Source organism: Drosophila busckii, chromosome 3L (assembly GCF_011750605.1).
Source record: "Drosophila busckii strain San Diego stock center, stock number 13000-0081.31 chromosome 3L, ASM1175060v1, whole genome shotgun sequence".
In the NCBI taxonomy this organism is placed as follows: Eukaryota; Metazoa; Arthropoda; class Insecta; order Diptera; family Drosophilidae; genus Drosophila; species Drosophila busckii.
This window is the reverse complement of record NC_046606.1, coordinates 3372503-3394229: the sequence shown is the minus strand read 5'-3', so window position 1 is coordinate 3394229 and position 21727 is coordinate 3372503. Positions and strand designations below refer to the sequence as shown.

General features: G+C 42.2%; 3 protein-coding genes across 3 annotated transcripts in view; 2 read left to right on the top strand and 1 right to left on the bottom strand.

Annotated features, from left to right (window-relative positions):
* The window catches only part of LOC108599938 (Ig-like and fibronectin type-III domain-containing protein 2), a 41523-nt gene extending 28230 nt beyond the window's left edge, over window positions 1-13293 (bottom strand). Inside the window, exons 1-2 of the mRNA XM_017987159.1 lie at window positions 12829-13293; window positions 6699-6784 (exon numbers count right to left, since the gene is read on the bottom strand). The gene's annotated coding sequence lies outside the window, so the exon portion shown is untranslated. The remainder of the gene's footprint in view (window positions 1-6698; window positions 6785-12828) is intronic.
* A 1341-nt stretch (window positions 13294-14634) lies between these two features.
* LOC108599344 lies at window positions 14635-15367 on the top strand. The gene is made up of 2 exons (XM_017986146.1): window positions 14635-14720; window positions 14782-15367. The coding sequence occupies exons 1-2, from the start codon at window positions 14693-14695 to the stop codon at window positions 15315-15317; spliced, it is 564 nt and encodes a 187-aa protein (XP_017841635.1). The 5' UTR covers window positions 14635-14692; the 3' UTR covers window positions 15318-15367.
* Window positions 15368-16811: 1444 nt separating this feature from the next.
* LOC108600231 (probable helicase with zinc finger domain) overlaps window positions 16812-21727 on the top strand; it is a 7328-nt gene continuing 2412 nt past the window's right edge. The window contains exons 1-4 of the mRNA XM_017987659.1: window positions 16812-17336; window positions 17401-17738; window positions 17829-18100; window positions 18158-21727. The exon at window positions 18158-21727 is cut by the window's right edge and continues 77 nt beyond it. Of these exons, the coding sequence (XP_017843148.1) occupies window positions 17016-17336; window positions 17401-17738; window positions 17829-18100; window positions 18158-21727 (4501 nt within the window). The 5' untranslated portion in view covers window positions 16812-17015. The remainder of the gene's footprint in view (window positions 17337-17400; window positions 17739-17828; window positions 18101-18157) is intronic.

The window sequence follows — 21727 nt, the reverse complement described above, 5'->3', positions numbered from 1 at the left end:
AAACTGTAACAAAAGGAAATTAAAATATTGTACTAATTAAATTTTGTTTATCTTTTAATGGTTTTTAGTTTAATTTTACAGCTTATAGCTTTTCAACTGAACTATTTGTCTATGGCAAACAGCTGTTTGCATTTTGTTTGGTTTCGCAAGCAATACCAGTGAATTATTGAGTGTTTACACACGCTTGCATGTGTGTGTGTGTGTGTGTGTGTGTGACTCGACTCGACTCAACTTGGTGCGTCTCATTCAACAAACAGGTTTGCTGCATGCGCTTGACCTTGTATCTATTTCGAATTCTACATCACGTGCAAAGCCGCAGCCGCAGCCGCAGCTTGACGAGATACAGCAAACAATTAGTAAGCTCCACTGTAGCTTATGACAACTCAGGGCTAATTTTCGCTGAGGTGTGAAACATTATGGCCCAAGCAATGCAGCAGCAGTAGCAGCAGCAGCTGTTTCCAGCTTTGTGTGTTCGACTTCAATCATTTTAATCGCCAACGTGCTACCTCAAGTGGCCGTTTAGCCAGTTTTTCAAAAAACTTGTTTGAATTCCATGCTCGGCGCAGTTGGCGCAGCAAAGGGTGAAAACTGAAAATCGTACTTGAAAGAAATGCTGCAGCAACCTTGACTCAAAACCGGTCCAAACGTACTAACTGCGTTTAAGTTTACACACTGCAAATCAGTTATAAGCAGCAGCAGCTGTTGTTGTGAATCGTAATGCCAACATTTTGTTGCCAATTCTCGAACAGAAATGTTGAATTGCCTTTTGCTGTAGCGTGGCTCGGGCCGGGGCTGTGTTTAATAAAGCTTAATTAGCTCTAAATAGGCAGGCAGAGTCAATCGTTGGGCAAATGAAAATTGAAAAATCATTGATTTTTATTCAAGTGTGTGCGGGGCTGCAAAAGTTTTGTGCGTTTTTATATGCGTTGAGTTGATTAAATTGCATAAAACTGTTAAAGTGGGCGGCGTGTGGGCGTGGCTGTTGCATTAGCAGGCGGTTGAGTGCCGAGGCGCAAGTTAAATTGAGATTGAGTGCCGCTAATTTGAATCCGTAATTTCCTTTTGCTGCCCACTGGGGGAGAATACGTATACGTACAGTATGCCAACGTGGCTACTATAAAACAGTTTAGAGCGTTGCAATTTTGTTGCAGCCTTGCGACGACTTGGGTTGCCAAGTTTAACGACGGCTAGCAGTAAGGATACGGATACGGTCTATCACCCACCCCCTCCCACTACTTGCGCATGCATTCAGATCAAACGCCTAGTTGTTAACCAAGTCGACTGCATGCATTTCTTTTTTATCTGCTCTCTCGCCTTCGTACTATTTTTTAGTGCCAGTCTATAACGGTAACGTAAGCAAGTTAACCGTTGCTTGTCTCTCTCTCTCTTTGTTGGCTCAACCTCGACAAATGTAGTTCAAAGTCGTCCAACATCGTAAATCCATCGTTGAACTATAAAATACCGTCTTACTGCAATTTGTATCTCTTTTACCAGCAGCAGCAAACGTAAGAACAGTTCGCCGCATTGGCTTTGGGCTTTGAGCTTTCGGCTTTGGGCTTTGGGCCCAGTTGTCGCTTCACCCCCTGAGCTCTTTTAATCCGATTTCGTTACAGTTTTATTTTCTCTCTGCCATGTTGTGTGCTGTTCAGCGATTACGCCTGGCTTATTCTTCTTTCTACTTGGCACTTTTGATTATTTTATTTTAGTGTCCCCGCCGCAGCTTAGCATTTTTTTTTATTTTAAATATGCGCTGCCATTTCCATTAACATTTCCATTTGAGTCCACGTTGACTTACGAATATCCATTGCTTTAAGCTTGACCAGCGGCTGCAACCAGCTGCAAGTTTTGCAATTAAAACCAAAGCGCAACGAACTTGCAACGAGTCTAGACCTATTGGGAGAGTCTGCGTTGCGTCTTTGTCTGCGGTATTTTGTTATTATTTTTTTTGTTTCATGCTGCCATGAATTATTTATTTTTGAGTAAAACAACAAATGAAACAAAAACCGCGCCGAGCCCCAAAAGAATTACAACAAAGTATTTGTTCGTATAGAAATTTATGAATATTAGCGCAGCCAGAGAGCCATGAAGGATGTGCCAGCCAGCCCACGACTATGTTGGCCAAAGTTGTGTCTATAAATTGTTTGTTGCCGCCAGGACACAACAGGAAGGGAACTGCCACAGCCAGCGCAGTTGCAACACTTTTGTGTTCAAGTGACTTCAACAGTTGAAGTTTAAGCTAAAAATTTAAGACGCTTTAAGCGCGAGTTGTAACTAAAACTAAACAATAAAATTGCTAATTAAATTTGGCTCAAGACTAAGTTTGTTTTAAGTGCTAATTTTAATAGGCTCATCAGGCGCCGCTCTGTCTCGACTCTAGAGAATACTTAAAATTATATAAATTTACTCCTTTTGGGGGCTACACTTAATTTTATAGCACGGACAACGTAGTCCCAACGCAGCCAGACAACAAAACTGATATAAATCTAGCTTTAGACGTTATTTGTGCCTGACAAAAGGATATATACATACATATAATAGAGAGAGCGAGAGAGCGAGAGAGCGAGAGAGACTTGTAAGCGATAGTAGCGCCTTTTCAATGTAACAGCTTTGGAGTAAAAACGGCACGATGAATTCAGAATGAATGCAATTTTGATAAAATATGCAAAGAACGCACGCGGAAAGACAAACACACAAACACACACACACATACATACATACAGAAACGACAAACGAATGAAAAACGACTGTGCAAATTAATTTTACGTTGAACACACAACAACAGCAGCAAAAGCAACAACAAAAACAATGAAACATCTGAGACAGTAAAAGCCACCCACCCACCCCACTCAGCAGCACCCACAACTTTAGTACACATATACATAACTACATGAATATACAGTGGCAATAGAAATGAGAATGGGCATGGGCATGAGCGAAGTTTAAGTGTAAGGGGTATGCCCCGAAAAAAAAAGAAAAGTGTATAAGCATTTCAACTTTGCTACGTGAATATGTTTTTGGGTTTTTCGTTTTCTGTGTAGACAGCGCCTAATTTCACTTTAATAACAGCGCTTCGTCCTGCTGCAGTCAACGCAACCTAAGCACGGGGGATTTGGCTGTCAAGTATACGACGAGTGTGCCACGAAATATTACAAGCGTATGCAAATCGCACGCCTTTAAATTTATAGTGCAGTCTATATATCAAGCAAATGACACAAATTGTTTAAAGCTCTTTAGTTCTTTTAGTTATAACGGCTTTTTATTTAAATTTAATTTTTCTGATGACACGCCAAGCTTTGCTGCCATTGTCCTCGCTTGCCACCACCATCAACATCATGAGCATCATCATCATCACCATCTTCTTCTTCTTCTTCTGCCGACGACAATGTCTGACAGCACCCCACGGCAAAGGCAAAATTTATCACGGATGAAAATTAATTAAATTAAATGGACCGTAAAAAGTTTCATTTTTATTACATCTTTACTACGTATGTAGTATGTATATAAATAAAAATTTAATACTCTAATGGAAATCATTGCCCCCCATTTTGATTTATAATTAAGCTAATAAACCAACTATAGACTGCACTGCACTCAAGCGACTGCTTTGCAAATTCCATTATAATGTGTTAAAGGGTTAAATAATTAATTCAATTGCAGCTGCGATTGCTTAGCGCTCTCTGTATCTGGCGCTGATCACATATTAAATTACAAAATTTACATACTCCTCCCCCCACACCCAATGGCAGAAGACGTGAATTTAATTACAAAATGCGTTGCTCAGGTGTAATTGCAAAAAGACGAACTCAGCGAGGCGTTGCAAGCGCCGCATGAGGCAGGGGCAGCTGACAAAATGTGTGAAAAACACTTTTGGCTGCTTGCTGATTACGTTAAATTGCGGCATAATGAATGAAAAGCTAAGGCTAAGGCCAGGAGGCCATGAATACAAAAACAGATGCAGGCCACAACAAGCAAAAACGCAGTCGAAATTTGTAACGAAACAAAGCCTGGCAAATGAGGAATCAAAAGAAAACAAGCTCTGGGGATGCTGCTAGCCAAAGAATTAAAGCCAAGTCAAAGCCGTAAACGACAAACCACAGTAAACGTCCGTCCGTCCGTCCGTCCGTCTATTCGCACGTGTGTGCTATAGAAAAGAAGAATTAACAGCCACAAAAGCAGCCAAAGAAGCAAACTGCTTATCGACACTATATCCTTGGGCAAAGGATAGTCTGCTATGTATTACATAAGATTTATTTAGATACTGTATTCGTGACTAAATTATAGCAACTTCTTCAGACTAAATATTACTTTTCTATTGCTATAAATCATTCAAAAATTACTGCAGCATATTCTAGTCACTCTATTTATCCTCTCTTTGCTGCATAAGCCTAATGAGAACTTGATAATATTTAATTAAATTGCTCTACAGTATGAGTCACATTTTTATTTCACAGATCTGCAATTAAATTATTCTGCAAATTAAAATAAATCAGTAAATATGCCAGCACATTTGTCTAGCAGTAACCAATTAAAAAAACAATATACAACTGGCTTGCCTTTGACTTTTCACATATTTAATAATGCACAATTAGTCATAACAATTAAAATTAGAGCACGTTGTTCTTGTTTTTTTAGTGTGTTAATAATTACAGCAGTGTGTGCAAAGAGCAGTGAAAAGAGTTAAAGGTGCCAAGTCAAGTCGATCACGCCACCTTTGGCTGTTTAGTCAATGCGACCTGCGGTTATCTTTTGAGCGTAGCCCTGCATGTGCTCGCGCTCTGCCTCTCTCTTCTTCATTCGTTTGACTGCGCTGCTAAGGCAGCGACGCAGCCACTCGCTTAGCTTCGTTGTATGCGTGAGCTTCGGCTCTAGTTAGGCGGGGAGTTGAGTTGATAACTAGAGCTGAAGCTGCTCTTATCTCGTCTTGTGATCGCCGACTGCAGACTTTTTTCCTCTGCTGCGCTGCTCATGCAATTGCGAGTTTTGCTTTACGCAAGCTAAAACTGTAACTGTAATTGATTTTCAGCTTGGCATAGTAAATGCCTCTCTCATTCTCTCTCTCCCTTTGCTATTGCTCATAACTGTTCTTCACTTGCTTAACACTAATAAGTGTAAATATGCCAGCACTTGACTTGAATATTTGCAAATCTAATTTTGCCGATCGAAAAATAAAAATTATTAATAAAACTGCAGTTACATATATTTTTTTTTTTCTTAGAGCTTACCAATAATTAATTATTTTTAAAATTTAAGCTGATATTAAAAACATAATGATTTGCATTCAAATAATATATTTTAATGCTATAACGATTTAAAATATCATCACCCCATATAGTGAATTTGTTCTACACCTTTGCTGTTTACGACTTTTCGTATGCCCACGTGAGCTTTGCCCTGCATGCGCTCTCGCTCTCTTCCTTTTCATTCGCTCAGCTGCGCTGCTGAAGCGCAAGGGCAGCGACGCCCACGTTTAGCATCGTAGTATGTGTGAGCTTCGGCCTTAGCTAGGCGAGAGCTTAGTGCGGGTGAGTTCAGTAGCTAATTAGAGCTGAAGCTGTTCACACGCGATCGCTCACAGCCGAAATTTTCTTCTTCTTTATTCTCTAGTCTGCTGCTCTAAGCCAGTCAATTGCAAATGCAAAGTTCAAACAAATTCATCATATATTTTGTTTTGTTTATCATATATTCGTTTTCATATTTGTATATTTTGTTATTCGCTGTGATTTAATAATGTTATATAATAATGCCGATCTTACTATTTTTATATTATTTTTGAATTACTTTTCATAATGATAAACAATTGAAAATATTTTCCTTGGGCGTTGTAATAAACAACTATTTTCCAAATGATAATTTTTTGATTAGAAACAAAATCAAATATTTAGGCCACAAGCAAAAACGAAGTCGAAATTTGTAACGAAACAAAGCGTGGCAAATGAGAAATCAAAAGAAAAGAAGCTCCAGGGGCTGCTAGGCTAAGAATTAAAGCAGTCAAAGCCGTAAACGATGTAACGATGTCCGTCCGTCTATTCGCACGTGTGTGTGTGTGCTATAGAAAAGAAGAATTAACACCCACAAAAGCGAACTGCTTATCGACACTATATCCTTGGGCAAAGGATAGTCAGCAGTATAAACTGCTTTAAAGCTAACTGTGTATTACATAAGATTTATTTAGATTCTGTATTCGTGACCAAATTACAGCAACTTGCGCATATTCAATGCTAGTAGCTGCGCTTAATTAAGAGACAGACAGCTGTCAAATAAGGAACAAGCCAAAACCAACCACCCACCCCCTGCTAAGCTGACAACTAAAGATTGGTAACGTCTTTATGCCCAAAAACAATTTGCAAATTAATTATGCACATCTTGTTTGCTGTACAAGTCACACATATTTCTATATCTAGTGCTAACGTCTGCTCACATATTTTCACATGTTATGTTAATAAGCTTAAAGCTTAGCTGTTGTTATTATGGTAAATTTGATAAGATTTGATAAATTAATGCTAAACTTAATTTTAATTACAATTAAGCTACCAAATATTATTATGCAACACTGATAGTTCTTAACTGATAGTTCAGCGATACTGAGAATTAAATTAAGCTACCACAATTAATTTTACAAGATATTGAAGCTATTGACAAATTCCAGGAACGGCGCTTAACTTAGTGCATATGCTAGTATATTAATTAGTGCTACTTACGTAGGCCTGTATGTGTGTGCAGCTGTGCGGCTGACGTGATTTCAATTAACGCCAGATTAGATACGATATAAGCTAAAGCTATGCACCTGCAAAGAAGCAAACAAATTTTGGAAATTATAAATGATTGATGACTCTTTTTTGTTTTTCTACACAAAAATGTAAATAATTAGCTTGTAATGATTTCCGCTGTAACTTAACCTCCAATACAAATTACAATTGCCTTGATTTTAAGTTTATTAATATTAAGAGAGACAACAGCAAAGAGGAAGCCAGTTTTAAATTACGTGAGCTCGCGAACCTGAGCTGAGTTTTAAATTAATGCACGTTCCATTCAGTCTATGCATATGCATATTATTATTATTTTATATGTAAACAATACTAGATACAGTTTTAATGCCAACACATTTAAATTTGCGGCAGCTTTATGAGTTTCTGGAAGTGGCAAAGCTTTAGAGCCTACTGGAGCATGAGCCGCGTTCCACTTAAACGTGCATGTGGTGTGAATGACAAATCACAAGCAACAGCCAACAGCCAACAAACAATGCCACAGCAATGTGGCCAACAATCTTTTGCGATATGAGTGTGAGCAGCAAACGTTTTTAAAACGATTTATGCAACAATGGTGCAAGAGCTGCAAGCAAACAATGGTTACAACTACAAGTGTAATGGGCGCACACACATTTCATGGGGTGGGGGCACAAATTGCTGCATTTAAGCACTCCAAGCGCCAAAGTGCTACACGCTTGACTAAGATGTCTGAGCGCTCAGAAATATTTCCAAGGCAATGAAGCTGAAGAAAGTTCAAGCAACTAATTTTTATATTGGCAAGCTCGCTTTATATATATAGTATATATAACTTTAAAGCGCGGCAGCATGACCCGAGCATGAATATTCAAATCTAAAAATATTCGTCAGTGCATAAGAAAATTTTATGTAGCGCACTCGCTCATAAAAAGCAAGAGCGTGGCTCATATTTGACTGCATATGTATGTAAATTTCTTTGTTTACACTTTGGATTTGTGCTTTGTTTTTTAAGCATCCATAGCCAAGTTAACAAACATGAAAAGTTTATAAAAAAGACGAGACCCACATGTTGGATATGTTCGGGCAGCATTTTGAGTTGCGCTTAACTCGCTGCTCATTTGTCATTCGGCTTTGGGGGCACAATTACGTAAATTGCAATTATGCTCTGTTCCTTTACGCAGCCTTTAGTGGCTAGAGCAGCAGGACGATTGACGCTGTCGTGACCGCAGCACAATGCGCGCATATAAAAGAGAGCGCCAGCGAAGACACAAATATGGAAATGTGTTGGGACCCCAAAAGAGAAACAAGCTTAATGAAGACGCTTTCGTTTATTTATTCGCTTTAATCCTGCCACACACGTCCTGCCAACAGCAGCAACTTCAATCAACAAATATTTTTAAACGAAAATCATGCGTTAAACACTTTATGCGCTATTCTTTTATATTGTAAGTATGTGTATATAAGTAAATAATAATATTTTGGGGCCTTGGGGGGCACGTCTGACGCTACTGATGCGACTATTGTGCGGATTTTGCAACTTTAATCATTTTCCACTTTGAACTTGTTCTTCTTGTTGCTGTTTCCGTGGCTTTGGCCAAGCGCCCGCCCGCCCCGCAAATATTTCAAAGGCAAATCCTCTTTGCAAAATTTCATTTCGGAAATCAACTTATAACCATAAACAAGCCAAAAACGCCTAAAAAAAAGCCTTAACACTAAACTAGAAAACAGCAGGCAGCACCAGCAATTCTCCATTCCCCAGTTTGGCATAAACTAAAAGCACAAATGGCAAAACCCCCACCCCAGCCCCCTTACCCATTCTATCTTTAACTTGTTGTCCCGGCGCAGTTGCTTTTCCGTTGCAACGGGGCGGCGGGCGCCAAGCGCCGGACGCCTAAGCGCAAGATAAACTTTACGTCTTGAAGCGCAACGGGTATAAGCGGCCGCAAATATCAGATACTAACCCCCCAACCCACCCCAGCAGCAACCCATAGCCGCCGTAGCACTCGTTCTCTATTTTGCACTTCAACTTGCTGGGGAATTGTGCGCCAATGTGTCTGCATAAGTATCGTCTGTACATATGTAGAAAATAATGCATGAACACTCGAAGAATGCAACTGACACTTGGAAAACAACTGCAACATTGAGTTGTCAAATAAGCGATCGAATGTCATGAAAATTTGTTAAATTAAGTGCACTCGAATTGAAATGGAAACATGAAGGAATAATGTTAATAATATGGCATTATGTTTATAGTATCGCGCACAAAGCGCAGCAACATTTTTATAGAATATTTTGAGTCTACACTATAAAATAAGAAAAAATAAAACAAAGTATAAACAGCTATCGAAAAATAAATAATATAAATGTATTTTAAGTATTTTATTTATCGTATGACTATTGTGCTTAATCCGCGCTTAATTTATATAATGCATAATTAAGGCCAAGCCAAGAAGCAAGAACTTTTCATTGCATAACATATTTTTTATTAAAACAAACAATAAACAATTAAGTTATTCTTCAAATAAGCACATTTTATTTAATTATTTTATTTTTATAAATGCGTGCTACAATTCTACTCTACAAATAAGCAATTAATAATAATTTAGTGTTAATTTCTTAATAATTTAAATTAGGTTTTTGGGCTTTCCCCAATCCTTGCAACGAATGTTGCATCTGTTTAATAATAATCTATAAGTTTTTCATATTTAAAAACAAAAACATAATTTTAAATACTTTTAAATTTAATTTTAAATATATGATATATGATATTTTTCTTTGAATTCAATAAATAATAAATAAATACAATATATAAAACAAACGTAGATTTCAAAGCTTCTGACATTAATTGTTTTTAAGTCATGTGATTTAATTGCTAAGCCTAAAGGCAGTCGAGCTCTCTTGCTCAGTTTCTATGTGCACCACCCACTCCACCCACATAACGTACGATGCACATTGAGCGCGCTCTCTCTCTCTCGCTCTTGCTCGACGCTCACGCTCAGTCGCAGCGATCGAGCAGCGCTGCGCTCACTTAGCAAGCCCTTAACTAAACTAAATTAAATTTAAAATGCTCCACTAGTGTGCTCAAGCATTTTAAACGCGCTGCTTTAATTCAAAGCATTGCTTGCAATTATCGCTTGAGCTGCCTTGTTCTAACTATTTTTTTATTTTTTACAGTGCATGCATTTTCCAAGCACACACACATATGTATGTATATGTGCATCTGTGTGTGTGTGTGTGTGCGTACTTTGACTACTGGCATTTTTGCATGTTTGTCTCGCAAATTATGCGTCGCGCTGAAACAAAAGCGGATACGGCACCACTTGCAACTCGCTGCTGATGGCGGTCGCTGTGGATTTGGAATTCGGGTTGGGCCTTTTGCGGCAAGGGCGGCTTTGTGGACCTCATTTTTATTATTTCTGTTCTTTTTTTTTTTTTTTTGCTGTTCACACGCCTCTGCCTTTGCCAATGCTCTGTGGCGTGTGCTGTTGCTTCCTGCTCATTTATTTTTCACTCCCAGCCGGAAATAATAATTGCAACATGGCGCTGGCTTCACACAGTGGCTGCAACTGACAGGGGGGGGCGGGCATTAGAAAAATGCAACTTTTGACAGCTGGCGCAGGAATTGTGTCATTTGTATTAAGGCAGCAGCCAAGCTCAGCTGAACTTAATGCGCAGAAGTGCAACTTTTCAATAGAAACACTGAAATAATTACGTATACGTACAACATTTATTATAAAGTTTATATAGCTAAACATGACGTGTCAAATTTCGCGTAAACAAATATGTTTTAAAATGGAAATTGACGCTGAAACTTCAACTGTCTGTCATTTGTTTTAAACAATAACTTAATGTTGCCAATCCTTGGCCTTGTCAGTTGGCCACATAAAGTACAACGTTTATCCATTAGCTTTTCCGCTTGGCGTCAGTCACTAGCGTGGTTGAACTAGCGTTTATTCATCACTCAGTTGCCCTTTGGCCTGAATTATTCAGTGCGATGGCTTTGCCGCTTTGCTCCTGCGCTTCTTCGGATTCGCATACATTCATTCATTGTCGTTTGTTTATTGTCTTTAGAGTAGCCCCCGTTGGTGTGTTTTAATAGCTTATCGTATTTTATCCTTAGCAACTACTCAAATAATAACTGCTCCGAGTTTTCCTTACAAATTTGCGCTGCTCCGAGCTCTGAGCTCACTTCGTGTCTATAGATACAGCTACAAATTTCGTTACTTGAACAATTGTGCTGAGTAAAGTAGATAGACAAGTAGATAATTAGCAGCTTTGTTCAGTGTTGTTTCCAAGTCAACACGATGCGCTCAAGCGTCTAAGCTCGCAAACTTGTGTAAATAGATAAACTCTATTAGTTGCAGCACTTAAATTGCACTGCCATAGAAGTAAGTACTATATGCTATTATTATAAAATGAAATATATGCAAGTTGAACAATTGAATCAGCGACGCGACGCTCAAATCAGTAGCTAGCTTAGCCCTTTATTTGAATTGGTAATTGAGCTCATGTTAATAAATATTGATTTTGCATCGTGGTTGGGTATTTCACTCTACACAGCGTTGTCAGCAATTAATTTTTTACTAGCTACAGAAAAAATGTGCTAAAACGCAATTAAATAAAATATCTTAATTGTTTGTACTTGTAATAAATAACATATCAAAGGCATTTGCCTAGATCAATCCACAAATTGCATTTAAAATCCTTTTAAATAATAATCACTTGCCAATTAGGCCACAAAGTGCTTATAGCCTTAACATTTAAATTGTTCAAAGGGCTTCTTGCAATGCGCTTCAATGGTCACTCGAGATGATGAAAGAGATGAAATCACGTGTAAAAATCAAACTTCAACTCAGCCGCAAATTATTCGTATCCTTTGTGTTTGCAACCAAATTTATTGCATTTCCGTCTTGATGTCAGAGCAATCAGTTGGCAGTGGCCAGTGCAAAGGCTAAACGTAGAAAAGCTGTTGCTTTTTTATGCTGGCAATCAATGCTAGACTGGTCGTAATAGGAATTTATCTGAGACTTCTATTGGCTTTGGCCGAATTGCACAATCAAATAGTTGACATTTTGTTTTTTCTCAAATATACTCGAGTATTTGTTGCTTGTTGCGCCTCCACTTCAGAAGATGCTGCAGACTTGCGGCTCTTAATTTGAAAAACAATCACGTGCGACCTCATTAGGGCTTTGATTAGCTGCATTATTTTATTACTCAAGAGTATCCTTAGCCTTCAGTAAGCATATTGTATGCTATATAGTATCGCCAATGTCGAGCTGCTCTTAGTTGAACTCATTTGGTGGCATATTCTTGTTTTTTTTTTTGCTACTTTGGCTTTGCTTAAACACAGCTAAACGTTTATTAAAAGTACATTTGTGTGCTCTCGTCAGAATGTTTGTACATTGTATATATATTTATGAATTCTCTCACAATTTTGATTTGAAGTACCCCCACGACGGCAGCAGCAGCGCAGCAGCAGCAGCAGCAGCAGCCAGTATGGTCCATTGTGTATCGTTTGAAGGCCTAATGAAAATCAAATTTAATAACCTACAACAACAGTCCACTCAATGCAGCTGTGATTGTTGAGGCTGTTTACGAAGCTGCTTAAGGCACCCTCGACAAAAAAAAAAAGCCAAGTGGGTATGCTGCTCTCCAGTCGTCTCTTTATAAGCTGTACAGGGTATTTAATCGCATTTTGTGTGTCTGTTTGAAACGAGTTTGTTTATATTCAAATTGTTTACATGCTGCATATTTTCATTTGAATTTTCTAAACACTTAAAGAATTGAGCTAAGCAATTCGAGCTCACTAGACAGCGAATGCGAAACCGCACTGAGAATTTGTTAATTTATAACGATTGCACATGGAAAGTTTTGCAATTGAGTGCGGACTGCGGACGGCGGACTGGAGCCGTAGCCAGCTCCGGAGCTGGCCTCTATGAGGCAATCGACAAAATTAATGTCGAAAAGTTTAAGTCTAAAGCATAGTATTTTTTGTTGTTGTTTTTGATTGTTTAATTGCTTAATTAAATTTGCATGAAAAAAAATAAAAATAATAATACAAGAAAATAAGCAAAAAGCAAACTAAAAACAAACAAAAAAAACTTACCTAAGTTCTTTTGTTCAGGCGTAACAAAATGTTTCGCAAGTAATATATGCATGTACTTATGTTTGTTTGTTTGTATATTTTGTTGTTTATCAATTGTTGTTGTTTTTATTCGTTAACACTTTGCTGCCAATTCTTGCGTGTCTGAAACAGAACCGTGTGTAGAGTATGAGCCGTTTAATCACTGACTATTGCCTGTTGATTATTATCCAAGACAGCGTATACTTAATAATTCTTTATTTAACTACACTGATCACTCTTATTCATATATGTATATAGTACTCTATATATATACGCACCGAAACCGACTACGTCATTAAATTTTCACAACACCACAGTGTTTAACGCGTTTGTTTTTCTTTTGGCTTAGTGTGGGCACGAATTTTCGCAAAAATTTAATCAGCTTTTGACAATTGACGAGACTGCAGCTTAGTTGCCAAAAGCTCGCCAGAACTTTTTTGCCCAGCTACTTTGAACTCCGTTAGACGACTGAATCGGCCAGCGCCAATTCACAATTTTATATTCACTTCTAGCTCAATAGCCGAAGTCAAGCTTCGTGCGCCCACGAAATGCGCAAGCGCCAAATTCACTCGATGAAAAAAATATAAACACAAAGCAGCTGGTTTGGCAAAAGCCGGCAACAATAAACGTCGGATTCTGGGTACTGTTGTGGCTTATACACGCACACCTATGCACACACACACACACACATTGATACGGGAGAGCCGCACAGATGGGCAGCTATTACACTGAGCATAAAACGACACTAGAGAAAAATAGTTACTCTTGACTAAAGATTCAACAGCTTTTAGTTCGTTGTCTATGCTGAAGCTGTTAGCTCTTAAGCTGCTGTAATATTGCTTTAATATTATAAAAATAGCTAGCGTGTATTTAATTGAAAACTTGCATAAGCTTAACTCTTCAAATATTTCTACAAAGGGTAAGCTTTAAATTTCTTTATAAATCTACTTTTGCTTGCTATTTCAGTTTATCACTACATTTTTGCTCTCAATAGTAAACCTAAATTCATTTTAATCCAAGCTCTACCATGGCTTAACCATTTCATCATAAATAAAGAGAAATGCCACTACTATACTTAATTATTAAAATTTTGTAAGCGAATTTAAAATTTCGCGGCAAAGCTTTGTGCGCAGTATTCCTAACAATTAGCGAAAACCCGCCAAACTCGCTTTAATTAGACGAAAGTATGTTTATTGCGAATTAATGTTTTGTTTTTAAGTTTGTTGAACTTCAGTCAAGTCGCTTAGAAATGCAAATATTAATTTGCAATATCATACTAGCAGTCACACCAAAATTTATTACGTTGTTTTGGTGCTTGCACATATAAAATGTATCATTATTGTTTATTATGGCGGTTACTTTTATTGTAATATGTATGTCAAATCTCACTAGCTTTGTTTTTTACAAATGCAATTTTAATCAATTTTTTTAATTTATAATTTGTGTGTACGTTATAAATTAAAATAAGTTCATACAGATTCAAATGAAAAAAATGTATCGATACTGTGCTACTCCGAAATAGAAATGTAGCACTCGTGAGCATCACTGTCACTCACAGCTGTTAAACTATCGATAAGATTTGCGCAATATTTAAATTACCAAACAAAATTTATTATTTTTACAGACAACTTAAAACGAAATTAATTTTAATATTTAATTTAGATATAATATTTATGAAAAAAAACTATTAAGCGATACTTATTCGATTGATGAATTTTCAACAACCTCATCGTGCATGAATGCATACTTGTAAGATTTACAGTTAAGCGGTCAATTTTAGTCCCAAGCTTACATTAAGGGCTTTTGTGTTTCGTGTATTTGTTCTTCGTTAAAAATATAAATTTAAATGGATAAATACAACCGTGCCTGGCGAGGTAAATTATTGCCTACATATCTAACCAATTTTAAAACTTTATATTTGTTTTTTTTCTATAGATCCCAAATCCCCCCTAACACCAATAACGCCACTGTCAACTCAGGTCTTTAGCTTTGAAAAAATGGCGTCGCCGCACACTCCCGCCGAGGAGCCACGGAAAAATACGTTTAAAGGCCTGAAGCCAAGTCGCTTTAAATATTCAAGCGAGTTTATGCGTAAGCGATGTGTCTTTTCGCCAAATGCCCAAAGCACTGTATGTGGATCTAGCCCTTTAGTCTTCCCGCCCAAGTCAACACGTTCAATAAAGAAGGAAAATTCTTCAGCTAGTACAGCAAATTTGTCCACAACAAGGCCACAAGTACATAAGTTTAAGCGTAGCTCCCCGGTGGAGCAACCTTCACTGTGTCCTCGTGTTCGTTCTCTCCTAGATCGCACAGGCAACGGACACCTTACTGAGTTGTTTACTCGTCAGGAAATCGATATTGATGTGCTCATACAGATGACTTTGGAAGAGTTGGAAAAGCTGGGAGTTCGGGGCGCCAAAGAGCTGAAGTTGGCAATTGATGTTATTAAGCTTGCCAAAAGGTTCTTTTAAATTTTTAATTTTGTTTGAGTTACGTGTGTCCTGTGTTGTAACAAATTTTGTCAACCTGTTTTTTAAATCGAAAGAATATTCTGTGTGAACTTAAAAATATAATATAGCTAATAAATTTTTAATTTCATAAAACTAATAAATGTCATAAATAAAATGTAATAAATTAAGAAACTTAATTTTCGCCGGTTTGGCTCGATTATTAAAGACTATCGTCGTATGATTGACCGGCCGCCACAACTAGTGCTGTGTAATTGAGTCATGAACAACCCAACACTAGTACATACATAGCTTATTTTCGTGAGATGTGCATTTTCTACAATAGTTTGTGCTTAATCATGTAAAATTAAATTAGATATTAGTATAGAAACATTAACAGTTAGTAAAAAGGTAACTAAAAAGTGTGAATGGCTTTCTTTTGTGCAAAATTCGCAAAATGGATACACATACATACATATACATAGCCTATGCCAGTTTCGTTTGCCAAATGACAGCTGCATTTGCTGGTCGAAGATTTCAATTTGTAGCTTAAACTCGACGCAAATGTACGTGCATATTGCCAAAATGTTGCGATAAAAGTGGGCTAACTCACTTCAGCTGGCGGAAAAAGCCCAAGTGATTTGCATATAAGAATGTGTGTGAAGGCATACATCCTATACCCGTGAACATATATACATCCATACTAGCGTACATAAGTGAATACATATGTAAAGCCATATACACATATTTATATGGCAACATCATTGCGTATGCCGTATCAAAAAGCACGGACTGCTAATTTGACGTTTCGTTTTGTGTTCAGCGCTGTCTGTGCTCTTGCAGCACTCGAAAGCGTACAAATTTTAAAGAAAATGCAATAAGTTGTGCAAAAATAAAAAACGAAGAAATGCTGTGCGATACGAAACTTTCAAACAATATGCTTATCGCGTCCGGTGCAAATTGTGAAACCCGAAGCAGCAGCTGGTTAAGGAGCCGGGGCCAGCATGAATAGAGAGTAGTGTATAAAACGTTCGCGAAAATTAAAATAATACAAAAGATATACATACATATACTATACAGGAGGAAAATACGATACGCACTCCATTTAAATTTATGTGTGGCTGGCGTGTGTATAAATTTCATTTACCAGAAAAAAGTCTGTGCGAATATAATGTAAATAGGCTCGGGAGGAGCAAAAACAAAAATAGCGTTAAACAGTTGGTCGACTCGCATGAATAATGAAAAAAAAAAAAATACAAAAACGTGTTAAGCAAAAGCGATCAATTCTACAGAAAATTTAGCACATGTGCACATATTTGGCTCTTACTTTTATGTATATGTACATACATAGATATATAAACTTACACACACACACACACACACTCTGAGTATAAATTGTTAGTTTTTAAATATACTCGACTGAAATGTCAATAAAATATTATGTTGCAGCTTCTCCTTGATTCCTTAGATTGCTTACTCCTGAATTAATTGCAATTACTATTCTGTTTGTTATTGCAGTTTATAACATGCCCGCAGACAGTTGGTGTTATTTGTAACTGTCGATTGTTTTAAGCAAGTAATTGATTCGATTACATACATAATTATAATATAGGCGACCATTTGAGACACACACACATACACACACACACCACAGCCAGAGTACAGTACAGCGCACACACACACAGGAGTACTCTGCCAATAAGATTGTGCCTCACCATTCAAATGGCTGCCGAAAAGGAGATGCAGGCACATGACATGGTCCGGCGGCGAAGCTGGGCACGTGCCGTGCCACTTTACGATCAAATTTTGGCAGCCACGGCAACACAGCAGCAGTCCACGGCGACACGTGCGCAAAAGGATCAGCAGATCGCCTGCCTGCTGGGACGTTGTGAGTGCCTGCTTGAGCTGGGCCGATACGAAGCTTGCTTGGCCGATGCCTACAAAGTGCTCACCCTACTGGCCGAGCAGACCGAGTGCCTTGCGAGCGTCTCACGCGCACGCCGTTGGCTAGTGCACGCTCTCTTCAAGCTGCACAAATATTCGGTGAGTTGTTAACCAGTCGAAAGAGACGCCCTCAATTAATGCAATTTGTCTTTGTTGATTGCAGGACGCAGAGCATTTTCTGAGCAAGTGGATCAATGAGCTGAGCGGGCAGCAGATCTTCTCGGACATATCGAAGACGCTGGAGCGCTACAAGTCTATCATACAGATGATTATGAATGGACAGAGCAAGGCGCAGGCACAGGCTCAAGCTCAGGCGCAGTCGCAGACACAAAAGATACCACATGCGCGTCTCGAGGATGAAATGGCAATACTGGACACCAAGCTGGATCATTGGGCAACCAACAATCTGCCGCTGGACAAGTACAGCAAGCTGCTAAGCAACAAGGGCTTGAAAAAGCGCGAGCAACAGCAGCAGCAGCAACAACAACAGCAGCAACAGCAGCAGCAGCAACAACAGCCACAGCCACAGGCACTGCCACTGCCACAACAACAGGCACAGCCACAGGCACAACAACAACAACAAAATGGCAGTGGCAGCAGCTTGAGCAGCTCTAGCAGCAGCACTGGCAGCAGCAGCACCATGTCAACATCGAGTCTGGTGGGCAAGACAAATGAACTGTTGGCGGCCATACAGGTGACGGGCAATAAGCATCCGACAGCGGATGAGATTGATCAGCTGGGTCACTCCACGACAGCAACAACAACAACTTGCAGCTATTGCGCCATCAGCTTCCAAACGCGCAACGAGCTGAGGCAGCACTGCCAGACTGAGAGCCATCAGAAAGTCATCATGAGCGATGAGGGTAAGCATTGTGATCTTAAACTAAATATATGACTAAGTCTTATGCTGTCTGTTTTAGGTCGCGACTGGAAGTGGCGTCCGCCACCTCGCGGCTACACACTGGACACGTACAGCCTGTGCGAGACTTTCAGCGAGGCGCACACTTGCCACTATGGAGCACAGTGCGTGGAGGCGCACGGACTGGACGAGCTGAACGAGTGGAAGGAGCGCTTCGAGTATCGCCGCATGCGCGTGCAGAAGGCGTGCGAGAAGGAGCTCTATGGCAAATCCTATACGGAGCAGGTGCTGGAGCGCTGGATACAGGCGACGGCGCCGGAGAAAATCATGTGCGAGCGTGTTGCCGACCTGGAAGCCAAGTGCGAGCAGCAGCTGGTAACCAGCATCAGCTCAAAGACAAGCAAGCGCGAATGGCTCTTTCAGCTGGAGACGGAGCGTCCACTTAAGGCGGTGGCGCTGCTGCAGGATGCGCATCGCAATCACTTTGCGCTCAAGAGCATCAAGCTGGGCAATGAGGCGTCCACTGTTGTTGAGCTCAAATCTGACCAGGAGTGGCTTGCGCCTAGTGCCAGCAGTGCCAAGCAGGAGGAGCTGGTGTCGGATACAGCAGCACAGGAAGCGTCTGTGCACACGCATGAGATCACCATTGAGTTTAATACTGAAATCTACGGCACCTTTCGCCAATCCATATGCTTCGATGTGGGCCAGGAGCCGCTGCTGGTGCGCCATCTCTGCGTGGACGTGCTGCCCGTAAGCGATGCGGAGAAAATCGAGGAAATCAAGCGCGATATTATCAACAGCTCGGCCACGCGCTGGGATGTCTCCAACACACAGCTGACCCGCTTCGAGACCACCATTGGCACCCATCTGCGCACCGAGGCCTACTTGGACGATCTGCAGCACGAGCGGGAGCTGCTCGAGCGCTATCCCTGCCCACGCGCCGCCACCTTCACACTCACGCAGTCGACGATCGTTGAGAAGCGCCTCACCCAGAACAATTACCGCTCGCGCATACACGAGCTGCTCTCGGTGGAGGAGATCGCGCGATACGAGCAAATTGCGCGCTACAATGTGCGCACTCGACTTACAGTGGCCTCAAACTATATTCTGACGCCGGCGGGCATGGCCACCAGCACCGCGAAGTATTCGCTGGCGGGCGAGCTGTTTGCTCTCATGCGTTTGGGCAAGGACATTTCGGAGGACACGTCGCCGGGTCGACTTATACTCTCTAACTGCAGCAGCGTGTACATTTCAAAGCCAGAAGACGGCGGCAGCGGCGGCAGCAAGAAGAAGAAGGGAGCAGGAGCAGCAGCATCATCGACGACGGTGGAGAAGTCTGAGCCGCCGCCAGCGGAGGACGGACAGCGCGCAGTTTACGAGGCGCTCATTGAGGACAAGGGCAAGAATGTCATCTATCTGAAGCTGTCTGCGAAGTGCGTGGAGGCCATGGGCCTGGTGGCGGACACTGAGCTGGAGGTGGACATACAGTTCCAGCTGAATCGCATGCCATACTGCGAGTGGCACAACGCCGTCGACAAGATCACCGACTTTCGTCTCATCTTTCCAGCCATTGAGCTTGAGCCGGCCATACCCTGGACACCCAAGAAGCAGTGGGTCGACGCCTGCGAGCCCAAGCTGAATGCCAAACAGCGCGAGGCCATCAATGCCATCACCACAGCGCTGAGCATCAAGCTGCCGCCCATTCTGCTCATCGGGCCCTTCGGCACGGGCAAGACCTACACGCTGGCCCAGGCGATCAAGCAGCTGCTGGCACAGCCCGAAGCAAAGATACTCATCTGCACGCATTCCAATTCGGCGGCAGACCTGTACATCAAGGAGTACCTGCATCCCTGGATCGAGGATGGCCTGGAGGAGGCGACCCCACTGCGCGTCTACTACCACAAGCGTTGGTCGGCCACGGTCAACAGCGTGGTGCAGAAATACTGCATCACCGATGGCGTGGGCAACTTCCGGCGGCCCAGCCTGGAGGATATCATGCGGCATCGCATTGTCGTCGTCACGCTGAGCATAAGCATGGAGCTGGCCACAATGGGGCTGCCCAAGGGCCATTTTACGCACATCTTTCTGGACGAGGCGGCGCAGGCAATGGAATGCGAGGCGATTATGCCGCTGGCGCTGGCCAATGACTCGACGCGCATTGTGCTCGCCGGTGACCACATGCAGATGAGTCCCGAGCTCTTCTCGGCCTTTGCCAAGGAGCGCAAGCTGCACATTTCGCTGCTGGAGCGACTCTACGATCACTACCCCTCGAACTTTCCCTGCAAGATTCTGCTCTGCGAGAATTATCGCGCCCACGAGGCCATCATACGCTTCACCTCGGAGCTCTTCTACGAGCAGAAGCTGGTCGCCTCCGGCAAGCAGCCGCGCCACGAGCGCTTCTATCCGCTCACATTCTTCACCACACGCGGCGAGGATGTGCAGGACAAGAATTCGACGGCGTTCTACAACAACGCCGAGGTCTATGAAGTGGTCGAGCGCGTCTCCGAGCTGCGCAAGCGCTGGCCCATTGCCTGGGGCAAGTTGAACGACACCAGCATTGGCATCATGACGCCCTATGCCGATCAGGTGTTCCGCATACGCTCCGAGCTGCGCAAGCGCCGCATGGGCGGCATATCCGTCGAGCGCGTGCTCAATGTCCAGGGCAAACAGTTCCGCGCCGTCTTCCTCTCCACGGTGCGCACCCGACGCACCTGCCTGCCGCATGGCAACGCACCCGGCGCCTCTGGCTCGAGTGTCAACACGCCCAGCATTGGCGATGCCGACACCGATTATGGCTTTCTGAGTAACTCCAAGCTGCTTAACACGGCCATAACGCGCGCCCAGTCCTTGGTGGCTGTGGTGGGTGATCCTGTGGCCTTGTGCTCCATTGGACGCTGCCGCAAGGTGTGGGAGCGCTTCATTGAGATCTGCAATGAGCACAAGTCGCTCTTTGGCCTCACCTGGTCCAATCTGCGCTCCCAACTGGACGGCGTCGAGCTCAAGCGTGGCTACGTGCTCAATCCCTTGGCGCCCGAGTTTGTGCCACGTGCGCTCCAACCGGAGGCCTATCTGCGCGACCAGGCCGCCGTCTATCTGAACGCTCCCGTGCTTGCCGCCCAGGGCGTTGTGCAGCAGCCACACTTTGCCGCTGCCGCCGCCGCTGCAGCTGCTGCTGCGGCTGCCGCTGCCGCCGGCATGGTGCCCGGACCTGTTGCTGCACACCAGATGAACCAAATGGCCGCCGCCATGGCTGCCAATCATATGTACTCCACTCACATGGCAGCCATGATGGCCGCTGCTGCGGCCGCATCGGGCGGCAAAACACCCAACGGACCTTCGCCAGCACCTGGGCCTGTGCCAGGCCAAGTGGGGCCAGTAGTAGCGCCGCATCTGCGCGCTCACATGGGCATGCGTGGTCCGCCACCCAACGGCGGTCCGCCGCCTGGACCGCCTCACATGCGTCAAGCGCAGCCGGGCAACGGACCGCCGCCGCCGTATAACCAATATGCTGCCATGCAGCACTGGCGGCCACCGGTGACACCGCAGCAGGCGCAACAGCAGCAGCAGCAGAATCCCAACGCCAGTCTCTGGGGTCCGCCGCCGCAAACGAATCCCTGGAGTGCGCTGCCGC